Source organism: Akebia trifoliata, chromosome 15 (genome assembly GCF_017979445.1).
Source record: "Akebia trifoliata isolate Shusen 1 chromosome 15, ASM1797944v1, whole genome shotgun sequence".
In the NCBI taxonomy this organism is placed as follows: domain Eukaryota; kingdom Viridiplantae; phylum Streptophyta; class Magnoliopsida; order Ranunculales; family Lardizabalaceae; genus Akebia; species Akebia trifoliata.
Genome location: NC_141389.1, coordinates 14,582,385 through 14,594,094, shown reverse-complemented (window position 1 = coordinate 14,594,094; position 11,710 = coordinate 14,582,385). Strand labels below are relative to the sequence as shown.

Here is an 11,710-nt window from a genome sequence, read left to right as displayed (position 1 = left end):
AAGAATTGGTAAGGGTTGAAGGAGTCATGTTGGAAGTATGTTTTCTGATTTATTTTTTTGACACACATCACAATCTTGGATTAAGTTTCAGATGTCACCCTTCATGCCAACCCAATGAAATTCAGAACGAATTCTGTGGATAGTTTTATGGTACCCTACATGGCCACCCCCTGGACTGCTATGTAAGGCCTGTATAATCTGCAATTTCAGCTCAGGTGAATTGCTAATATATAGTCTGCCTTTGTAGTAAAGCAACCCTTCCAATACTTTATATTTGTTAGGATCCAATATCCCTTGCTCCACTTTCTGCAATAGCTTATGCAACTCAGAATCTTTTCCATAAGAAGCCTTGAGAGTGTCCAACCAAGTAGTTGTTGGAACCATAAGGGCTGCCAACTCTCCTTTTTTAGAATCCACCTTTCTAGATAGTGCATCAGCCACCCGGTTGTCTTTCCCTTGTTTGTACTCCACTGAGAAATCAAAGCCTAACAACTTGGTGATCCATTTTTGTTGAAGAGGTGTTCTAACCTTCTGTTCCATCAAATATTTTAGGCTTTGCTAATCTGTTTGCACCTTGAATTTCTGCCCCAATAAGTAAGATCTCCATTTCTTTATAATAAGTACCAAGGCCATCAATTCTTTCTCTTAAGTTGACATTTGTAAAGCCTTCCCACTAATTGCTTTACTCATAAAAGCAGTTGGCCTTCCCTGTTGCAATAAAACAGCTCCAACACCATACCCACAAGCACTACCTCAAAAAACTTAAAATTCGCTATTATTATAGCGTTAAACTCGGCAACCCAAGACCAACGTCTATTTTTACCGGTCCAATTAAGCCCATGAACAAATTTCGATAGGCTTGGCCCAACTAAACACCGAAAATTTCTTTTAACGAAAAAATCATTAACGTCTTTAACAGCCTTCCTTCTTCTCAGCCATTTCAGAAGAAAATCAGATCGAAAACAGTTGGAGAAGAAACTCACTCTCACTTACAGCTAACTTTCCCTCTTGATTTGGTTCGATCAAACTCACTCACACTCACAGATAATTTCGAGAACACCGAACGATCGTAAGTGCCGAACGATCTCTCACTCTCACTCACGTCCCTCAATCTTCCATTTCGGATGGATCGAAAGTACCGAACGAGCTCAAGTAAAAAAACCTTACGAATTGAAGCTCAATCATCAGTGCCACCGATCAAAACCACTCCAGATCTCATCTGTAAGTCCATCTCTCTCAAGAACCCTAAAAGCCCTAAAAAAATTTATTAGTTTGTTTCCAAATAATGTATTTCCATCCCTGTTTTGTTCGACTGTGTAATTTGAACATGTTAAACTAATTTTACTTAAGGGAATTGTAAAAGTGTTTCTTGATCTTCTATAGATGAACAACATTGCTAAAGTTAACTTCTTTGAAATTGAGAAAAAATCTTCTCTTCTTGATCTTCGATGAATAAAAAAATATTGCTGAGGTTAGGTTTTAATGTTTAAGATGAATAAACAATATTGCTGAGGTTAGGTTTTAATGTTTAAGAAACAATTTTTGAGATTTTTAATATCTGATTCGATTCATTTCTATTCTTTGTTTAAGTGAGTTTATGTTTAATTCTTTCAATTATTGCTGCAGAAACATTACAATTTGTTTAAGGTGTTTCTTTTCTTTTTTAACTTGAAAATCATCAATAGTTTGGGAGGTCAAAATATCATGAAGCCATGAGCTCGATCGGATCCAGATCAAGATAATGGAAACTTGGTATATATGTATTGAAAGTGGTTCACTTTAAAACTTCACATCTAGCAATGAATTATTATGTTTAATTTACAAGAAATTTCGACAAAAAATTAAAATTTTTGTTTCGTAAATTTTATTAATGTTTTTAACATATTTCTAAAAAGATATTTAGGCTGACTGTTACTATTTATCAAAATATTCTGCCGTAAACTTGCATTTTATGTTGTTCATGAAGCACAAGGACTAGCCTTAGCAGTGCACAATTGAAGTTCTTGTGTGGTTGATTATCTTCCCCTTTTCTCCTTTACTGCTGCCATTGTTATTAATAATGTGGATATACCTATAGTACTCTGTTATTGTTCTGCTGCGTGGGTACTCTGTTCCAACAACTTGCATTTTAGTAACTAAGTTGGGTATTAGAAGTCCAACATCATTAGATTAAGTACATTCAAAGTTTTCTATCTAAATTAGTAAGGCTAGCCTGCTAATTACTCAAATCATTATTATATATGCGTAGTCTTGGCATCAAAGTCGATCGGAGATACATAAATAGTATGTATGTAGTACTGTTAGGAAGAAGGAAATTGATTAAGTAATTAATTACCTGCATGTAACCATTGAGCAACCAGAAATGAGCTCCACAGACTGGTTGCAGTTAGGTCATGTGGTCCACTTGTTCTTCTTAATCATACTGAGGAAGAGAATGTCATTTGCATCAACTATCATCTTATTATTATTCTTATTATTCTTGTTCCCTATCCCTGTAGTGAGCATAGTCTCTAAGTGCCATCTGTTGATCACCACTCAAACTAATTTAGTAGTGAAACATAAATATATTTTTTTTAAGTTGTTAAAATTGTGTTGCTCTAGTACTCTACTTCCCTATGGCATCCGATCTTGCTTAAGGAAAATAACATCAATTTTAACCGATTCACACTGTTACGCATTGTCTGAGTGGTGATCAACATTTAGATAGAAAATTTTGAATGTAGGAAATTCTGGATACCATAGCTTTAGTATTGGTTTAAATATCAAATTAGATTAAGTACTCATTTGAGAATTGAAACCAATGGTTATCCTTAATTTTTAAGGGCTTTAGAAGTCCAACATCTTTTTTCAGTTATTTTAATCTGACGCTTGAAGGGAATGGAAACCAATGAGGTTTTGTCCATTTGAGATGATGGAACCTCAAAGCTGAGGGTTTTTTACTAGATTATCAGATCATCAATTTTTTCTAGATTTTTCTCTTCATGGGTTACTTGAGCAAAATTAAATGTTGTTGGATGTCAAGATTTCTGCCTTCAACTTGATTTTAAGTTCCTTGACTATGGTTCTTTAAATTGAATCAAGCATCCTTGCCCTGTTATTGAAAACTACCACTTTTATATTTAATTTTTTCTCCATTTTAACTCGGGTGTGTTCTAACTGTTACTTTTAATTGTATGCATCATGTGATTTTTACTTCAGTTTTTGGGGTGATGTAGAGAGAGGTTTGTCGGCTGCTCCCCTCTACGAAAGGTGACCATAAAGGCGTAAGTAGTTATCTCTTTTGTAATTTGGTGTCTCTAATATGTAAGCTATGAACTGCACATGTAATTTGACTTTGTAATTTAGTTACTTTGTTGTTAGATGAAGACTGCAGCGCTTAACATTTGTTAAGTTAGCTATGTGGCATAGTATCTGAAATTACGGGTTGTAATAGACCATCCAGAATGCAACAACAATTAGATGGTTACCAAAACTCAACTACAACAGGTACAACAACAACTAATTTGATGTGGATACTAAAATTCAACAACATTTTATCTTAGTACTAAGCTGGATATGAGTAGATGGTGGTTGAAAACGTCTCTCAATCACAATGGAACAGAATGGTTTTCATAATAGTACGTTGGACTGAAAAAGGTCTCCATTGTATACTAAGTGATTTCATTTGATATATTTTCAGTGCCGCTGCCTCGTCCATGGCTGCTTTGAAACAGCCAACCATTAGAGTTGTAGTTATTATAGCTGAAGGTGTTCCAGAGTCAGATACCAAGCAGTTGATTGCATATGCAAAGGCAAATAATAAGGTCGGAGACAATCGTGCAAAACCACTGGATGGGTCATGTGGGATCTTTTTTTTGTTTTTTTTGGGCTCAATGTCAATCACGTGTTTCCAATTTCCATTATAGTTATCAAATCTTATCGATTCATAGAAATGAATGCCAAGCTGTATGTGATTATATGGATCACATTGTCAACATTAGAGGACTTGGTCTTGAGGATGTATTAATTTCTGTCTAGTTTTGTTCTGTATCTAATAATGATGGTATTTTCAGGTTGTTATTGGCCTTGCTACTGTTGGAGGCATTCAAACTGGAGCCTTTAAGATTGGTGACACTGCTGGAACAATTGATAATATAATCCAGTGCAAGCTTTACAGGCCTGGATCTATTGGATTTGTGTCCAAATCTGTATGTATTTATTATGGGCACCTTTTTCTTTTTTATTTATTTTAAATCTTTTCCCTTCTACGCATTTTAGCATGCACTGAGCCTTACCGTGGAGTTGTAACTTCGTAATTATTCTCTTGGTATTTCATTTTTGGTTTGCGAAGTTCATGTCATCATCCAAGATGTTCTAAAGTCTTCAAGTTTTGAAATTTTAGCAGGATGTAGAGTTGGGTTCTTTTATTTGCACTAGATTTATAGCACAAAGACACTAGTGGATTCTAGACATCTTATTGTGGTTTGCAAACTCATACTTGATTGATATGGTTTAGTAATGAACCTTGCTGCTCAGCTTTCAAGTAACTTATCCTTGTAATGATCATTCTGATTCATTTAGGGCCAAGTATTTATAAATCATCAAGACCAAATAAATGCAATTCAACTCTGATTTAGTTCATTGTAGTATGTCTCTGCTTCTAGTACTAATTTAATGTAATTCTATAATAAACTCGTGCAATGTGCCTTATCTTTTAGAGCAGATGAGATGATCATAAACATCCTATGGTGGGGCCAACAAGTGGTGGTTTCCAATCCCATCATAGTGTTTCCTGGTCCCTTGCATTCCAGTTTTAGAATGGCTCTTCATCTCTATTATCAAATTTGCTCTTTCTTTGTTTCTTTGCTTACTATTAAAAATTCAAAGATGCAACAAGTAAAGACTATGGTAGGGCATGATGATAAATATCGAGGGGTTAGTTAGAAATAATATTATGGATTGATGAAGTCTTCACTTCTATAACTTACAAGATTCATGACCATTCTCATTGGCTATTGAACCATCGGGAATGTGGTGGTGGCTTGTGGACAGGTGATGATGGTGATTTGTAATGGTAGGGAGGAGATGGAGGAGGAGGATGTTTCTTGGGTGGTGGAGGTGGTGGTGAAGGGTAATGGTAGTTTGCTGTGGTCTCTAATGGAGGACTTAGAGAAATCATTACCAATCTTTGTCTCTAATCATGATAGACTGCCACTTAATTGTTCCTGGAGCCTTCATCAACTAATCTTCAAGTAATTTAATTGTTCTCTTTGAGATGTGTTGGTTCTATCTGGATTTCCATGTTATAATTTTAACTTGATTACCCGTGTTGTATAGCTTAGAGAAGACATGAGGAAGGGTGTTTATGTTGAAAACCTTACAGAATACAAAGTGAACACGGTCAAGGATGTTGTCGAACTTCTGTTAAAGGTGCATTTAGTGGTGAAATCTATTGATTTTGTTATGAATTATTGAAGCATAATTTGTTTTTAATATTATATCCATTCCAAGGTGCAATGAACAGAAAAATTGCAGCTACTAACATGAATAGTGAGAGCAGTCAGTCTCACAGTGTCTTCACCTACATCATTGAGAGCCGATGGGAAATAGATTCTATGACCCACCTTAGGTTTGGAAGGTTAAATTTAGTAGATCTTGCGGGTTCAGAGGTAAATTTTGAATTTAATGATTGGCAAGATTTATTGTTCTATGCTTGTTCAGATGCTAACTATGATCACATAATTAGGCAGAAAAGCTCTGGTGCAGAAGGAGAACGCTTGAAAGAAGCTGCAAATATTAACAAATCCTTGGCAACTGCAGGGTAATTTAATTATATGCTTGGTCTAATTTAAATATTTAATGTTCCATGATTTGTTCTCTTGGGTACAAAACTTGCTTCTGTTGTACATGCAACACATCCATAGGGCTGGGGACCAAGTATTCTATGGGTCCCATTATGGAGATTTATGAGCTAAGAGGTGACATAGTTGAATGATTTAAGTATCTGACCTGTGTGTTCTAGTGGATTCTTGATCGAGATTTATGATTAAGGTGAAGATAACGAGTATGATTATGGTTGGTGCTTTGATTTAATACAGGTACAACAATTAGAAGATGATGGTCAGCGTACTAAAATGATTTTAAGGTTTCGTCATCGTGATGATGGTCTACTGAGTGTATCCCTAGCTGGCCCGGATGGTCGTGTTCTAGGTGGTGGTGTGGCTGGACTTCTAATAGCAGCATCCCCAGTTCAGGTTTGTATAGTTTTCTATTCTTTGAAGTATACATTTTCTTTTTGTTCAATGGAATAATAGTGTTATTTTAGTTCCTAACATGGTTTGCAAACAATGATGTTTGGCGTTTTGGTTTTATTATTTATATGGTTGTTTTGTATTTGTGTGGGGAAAACAGTTGTGTACACAGAACAGTATTCTTGGGTTTCTCTCTTGTTAATTGTTTGTTTCTATTGTTTATTTAGGAAAGTTTAGGTTAAAAGTTATAGAGAAATACCATCTTGATTTATGTGAAGAGTCATTTACCGTTTTGTGTGTGTGTGGTGTTCATGCAGATGTATAGAACAATGAAGAGTATTGGCACGCTTGAATGTAGAAGAAGTCTCCAAGGTTGTTGCTAAGGCAAGAAAGAAGTCTAAAGTCCTTCAGCCCATGGTGAAGCGGGACGTGCCTTTGAGGCTAGAAACAGACAATAGTGGCTGGATGTTACTAAGGCATAGTAAGTGTGTCCGTCTCCCATACTGGAGTAGCCTTTTCAGCTCTATGGGATCATCTTCATGGAGTCAAACAACATAAAACTTTGAGTTGGTCAACTAGAACCAATGAACTTTGGGTGTTTTTCGATCTCCAAAAAGGCTACTCCATTAACACTCATTGTACATGATTGAACTTGGTTGTTTTAGCTTTTAGACTTCATTACATTGATGTATGTGAAAATGATCTCAAGAATTCTTACAATATGTGAGATTAAAATTTTGACTTATATAAGTAATTTTTTTTTTTTTTTTAAATCTTATTATTCTTTGATACTATGAATTGAATGCTTGAATGCAAATTGGTGTGGATGAGATGTGAATGTCAATATGAGATATGAATGTGTGATTTTTTTCGCAAGTATGGGTTGAAGACAAATGCATAAAAAAGAGTTTGCATTAGTCTTTAAATTAAGTTGATAGTCGAAAATATAGTATTCGACGAACTAAAGCCAACAACATTCTGTTAAAAAAAATTCCAAATTCGACAGTTTAGGCCATCAAATTACTAAATTCGACGGTTTTTGGCTGTCTAATTTATAAAATTCGACGGTTTTGGGTCGTCTAATTTATAAAATTCGACGGTTTTAGGCCGTCGAATTATATAAAATTCTATGGTTTTTAACCGTCGAATTTTTTTTCGACAAGGCATAATTCGACGGTTCAATTCGACGGTCGAGGCAAACGAATAGTTACAAAATTCGACGGTTTTGGGCCGTCGAATTTTGTGTATTTTCACGTAGTGAAGCATCACATTGAATAGTAAAAGGATGAGTAAAATCTGGTAGTGCTAAGACCGGAGGGTTAGTAACAGCGTTTTTGAGTTTTTCAAAGGTTTCCTTGGCTGTTTCAATCCAGTAAAAGGAATTCTTTTTTAAGAAAGAGGTTAAGGGTGCTGCAATGAGGCCATATCCTTTGATAAATTTCCTATAGTAGCCTGTGAGTCCTAAGAACCCTCTAAAAGACTTTAAACTAATGGGAAAAGGCCAACTAAGCATAGCATCAATTTTAGCAAGGTCAACCTTAACTCCTTTATGGGAAATTTAGTGGCCGAGGTAGCTAACTTCAGAACATCCAAAACTACATTTAAATTTTTTTGCAAACAATTGATGCTGTTTTAGAATGTCTAAAATAGCTTGTAAATGAACCAACTGTTTTGAAAAGGTTTTGCTATAGACAAGTATGTCATCAAAAAAGACCAAAATGAATTTACGTAGATGAGGCTTGAAAATGTCATTCATTAGGCCTTGAAAAGAAGTGGGTGCATTGGTAAGCTCGAATGGCATTACCAAAAACTCGTAATGACCCTCGTGAGTCCTAAAGGCGGTCTTTTGGATATCATTGGGGTGAACTCGGATTTGATGGTAGCCGGACCTAAGGTCTAATTTGCTGAAAATGGTAGCACTATGTAGCTAATCTAATAATTTATCAACAATTGGTATGGGGAATTTCATTTTGATGGTTTCTTTGTTGAGAGCTCTATAATCAACACAAAGCCTCCAACTGCCATCTTTCTTTCTTACCAGTAGGACGGGTGAGGAAAATGGGCTTTGACTAGGTCGGATTATACCATTATTTAACATTTCATTGACCAACTTTTCTATTTTTGTTTTCTGGAAGTAAGGGTATCTATATGGACCTACACAGACTGATTTTTTGTCTTTATGGAGTAAGATATGGTGGTCATGTATTCTAGGTGGAGGTAAACATTTGGGTTCTTCAAAAAGTGTTTGGTATTGGTCAATAAGGTCACTCAATGCCGGGTCAAGTTCAGTAGAAAAAAAAATATTTTCAGCAGTTTCTATAAGCTATAAAACTAAGCCCTTATGGCATTTTTTTAATGCCCTTCCAAAATTTTCACCTTCTATCAATGATAAACCAGTGGATGAAATGCCTTGAAGTGTTCTACTCGTGTCCATATAGGAAAATTTCATTTGAAGTTTAGAGAAATCCCATAGAATTGGCTCTAGAGCTCTTAACCATTGGACTCCCAAAACAATATCACATCCCCCCAATGCAAGCAAATAAAATTTAGTAGTATAGAAATTACCCTACATGTGGAGTTTCACCTCAGTATACTTTCCTGCACTGCTCATAGCTGCTCCATTTGCTACCTTCACTATCAATCCTTGGGTGGGATGTATTTTGAGCCGAGCCGGATCCATAAAATTATGGGTGCTTCCCGTATCAAGAAGGACCACCACTACACACCCTTGCACCTTGCCCACTAATCTCATAGTTCTTGGATTAAGAGAGCCCGAGAGAGCATGGATGGAAATGCTTGGCTCTACCTCTACAATTTCTTATTTACTCCGCAAACTATAGTCTCCCTTCTCCTTGCTATCCCTTACTGTTAAGGGCTCCTCGTCATCACTAGAATCCTCGCACTCCATAATGAATAACTTAGTTGCCTTGCATTTGTGCCCCGGTCCCTATTTCTCATCACAATTGTAGCAAAGACCCTTCTCTCGCCTTTCCTTCATTTGAATAGGAGATAAGCATTGCATTGGAACCATAGCCCTCTTCTCGGGAGAAGGAAAACCAAATGTCAGCCTTGGGGGTGGAGCACCCTTTTTGACAACCTTCCTTAAGGCCAAAACATTTTCTTCCTGCATCTTAGCCAACCCAAAAGCAATATTCAAAGTTTGTGGGTTCAAGATACGTACCATAAATCTGATGTCTTCTCTAAGTCCACTAAGGAAACAGCTGAGTTTATATGGTTTAGCTAAACCCCTTAATTGGTTAGATAAGACTTCAAATTCTATTTTATAAGCTTCCACGGTAGTAGTTTGTTTCAAATTTGTAAGGGCCTCCATTGGATCTTCATAAGCTGTAAGACCAAACCGTGATTGTAGCCCCCTAACAAATGCTTCCCAGCTAGTGATTCCACCTGAAGCTTCCAAATCTTTGAACCATATTAAGGCCTTACCTTCCATGTGGAAGGAAGCCAATAATACTCGATGTTGTGGGTTAGTTTGGTGATAAGCAAAAAATTGATTTGCTCTATAGATCCACCCTTGAGGGTCTTCACTACCTCAGGTCTCTTCCTACTACTGCATACCAAAGCTTCAACATTACCAGCCACTGCCTGAAGCTGCTAAGCCAATCTATCCACCAACTATTGCAACGACACCTGGTTTTTCTGATGGATCTCCTGTGCTTGTTTCATTCCAGCAAAAGATTCAACAAGTTGTGAATAACGTGTACCAGCTCCACCTTCGGCCATGTGGATCGCCTAACTCTGATACCACTGTTATGAATTTAACAATAATATAAGAAAGATAGAACAATTGGTTGCTTCGAGGGAACCAAAATCCTCTACAAGTTCTGCTAGAATTCAACTCCCTTCTTCATTCATAACAACAGATTAAATACAACTTCAGAAAATAACTACCAGCCACTAACAACTTACTGGATCACTACTAACAGCAACATTATCTATGATAGAAAATAACCACTAGCCACTAACAACTTACTGGACCACTACTAACAGCACATTCTCTATGACAGAAAATAACCACCAGCCACTAACTACAAACTTAATTAAAGCAAAAATAAATAACTTAACAGATAATAATACCCAACAAGTAATGGGCCACCCAGATAAGGCCTTGCAGCCCAATTGCAACCCAATTAAGGCCCTGTAGCCTAGGCCCGACACATGACATCGTAAGCAACAAAAGCCTAATTGAAAACAACCACAAAAATATTCAAGAAGCTATACCTAGAATCGAATCCAATCTGCTCCTTTATTAATCTTTTATTGAAACCCCTAAGATAAGAAAAATCAAACCATTTATGAATAAAAAATGGAAAATTCATTTAAGAAATAATTAATAAATAACAACTGTTTAGAAAATCCACCATTACTTAACAAAGAAAACCAGTATTTTGAAAATCGAGAATCGATCTTCTCTTTGATTTTCAACAAAAATCGTGATTGAGAGCAGAAAATCCTAGCTTTTTCGATTGAGCAATGGAGACCTTATCTTTCAATTCCGTTCAAAAGATCAGAGAGAGAGACAAAGAGGGTCTGATTTCCATGAAAATCGCGATTGATTGAGGGTGGAAAATCGTAGCTTTTCTTGATTCAGCAATGGAGACCTTGTTTCTCAATTCTGTTCAAAGAAATGAGAGAGTAAAAAGAAGTGGATGCAGCGAAATAAGAGAGAGTAAAAGCGATGGATGCAGAAAGAAATCGAGACGTTTTGAAGTCGTATGGGTTACCTCATTTTTTTTTCTAACTTTTATTTCCCTTTCTTTTTTAGAGCTTCTATTGGCACCCAACATTTACTCATTACACTTCAATTAAAAATGAAAAATATGAAAAATAAAAATAAAAAAGTCAATATTTAAGATTAAGTAAAAGTTGGGGTGCGAATAAAAATTCTCTCCTTTTTTATTTGTTTTTTGGGTTTAGGATTTTATATCAACCTAATCATAGTTATAAACAACTACTGGAAATTTTTTAACAAGTATAATAATGTTTGGTAATATCGAGATTATAATTTGAGACAAACCTTTATAATGTTTGAAAAATGTGTTTTAGTGTATGCTTGATAACTGAGAGTTGTGTGTGCATGCAAATTGTTCAACATTAAACCATCGGAAATCTAACACGCACGAGTTGGCAAATTTCGACTGTTGTCCTTTTTGCAATTCAACATTCACTCTTAGGGGTTAATGTTGATAACATTTGGTCACAAAGGATTTTTGTATGGGGAAGAACGTGTGATGGATGGTTTTCATCTAGAGTTCATCCTTTTTTTTTTATGGACTTTAGATCTCATATCTATATGTAGACACCCCATTTTTGCACTCGCCTGATTAATCAACTCGTCAACCCGATCGCAATGATTCCCAATGATGGATGTGTATTCCATTGCTTTATTTTGTTACCAGATGTGTTTCAGAAATCCAGATGAGGTATCTCGAACTGACAAACCTTAGAAACCATGCTACGCT

At 36.0% G+C, this 11,710-nt stretch overlaps 2 protein-coding genes across 9 annotated transcripts; one reads left to right on the top strand and one right to left on the bottom strand.

Moving 5' to 3' along the window:
• Positions 1-573: 573 nt before the first annotated feature.
• LOC147384409 (ATP-citrate synthase beta chain protein 2-like) lies at positions 574-6,899 on the top strand. Of its 8 annotated transcripts, XM_086426514.1 has the most exons (9): positions 574-1,221; positions 3,199-3,803; positions 4,053-4,187; positions 5,032-5,231; positions 5,317-5,409; positions 5,491-5,648; positions 5,726-5,800; positions 6,078-6,233; positions 6,548-6,899. In XM_086426514.1, the coding sequence occupies exons 2-5, from the start codon at positions 3,696-3,698 to the stop codon at positions 5,330-5,332; spliced, it is 459 nt and encodes a 152-aa protein (XP_086282640.1). In that variant the 5' UTR covers positions 574-1,221; positions 3,199-3,695; the 3' UTR covers positions 5,333-5,409; positions 5,491-5,648; positions 5,726-5,800; positions 6,078-6,233; positions 6,548-6,899. The 8 variants fall into 8 exon arrangements, with proteins under 8 accessions (XP_086282640.1, XP_086282639.1, XP_086282638.1 ...); XM_086426513.1 differs by having other exon boundaries at positions 5,491-5,800; positions 6,548-6,895; XM_086426512.1 differs by having other exon boundaries at positions 5,726-6,233; positions 6,548-6,894.
• A 2,278-nt stretch (positions 6,900-9,177) lies between these two features.
• Positions 9,178-9,681, bottom strand: LOC147384408 (uncharacterized). The gene has a single exon (XM_086424926.1). It carries the CDS (start codon positions 9,679-9,681, stop codon positions 9,178-9,180), a length of 504 nt encoding a protein of 167 aa, XP_086281052.1.
• Between the last annotated feature and the right edge of the window lie 2,029 nt (positions 9,682-11,710).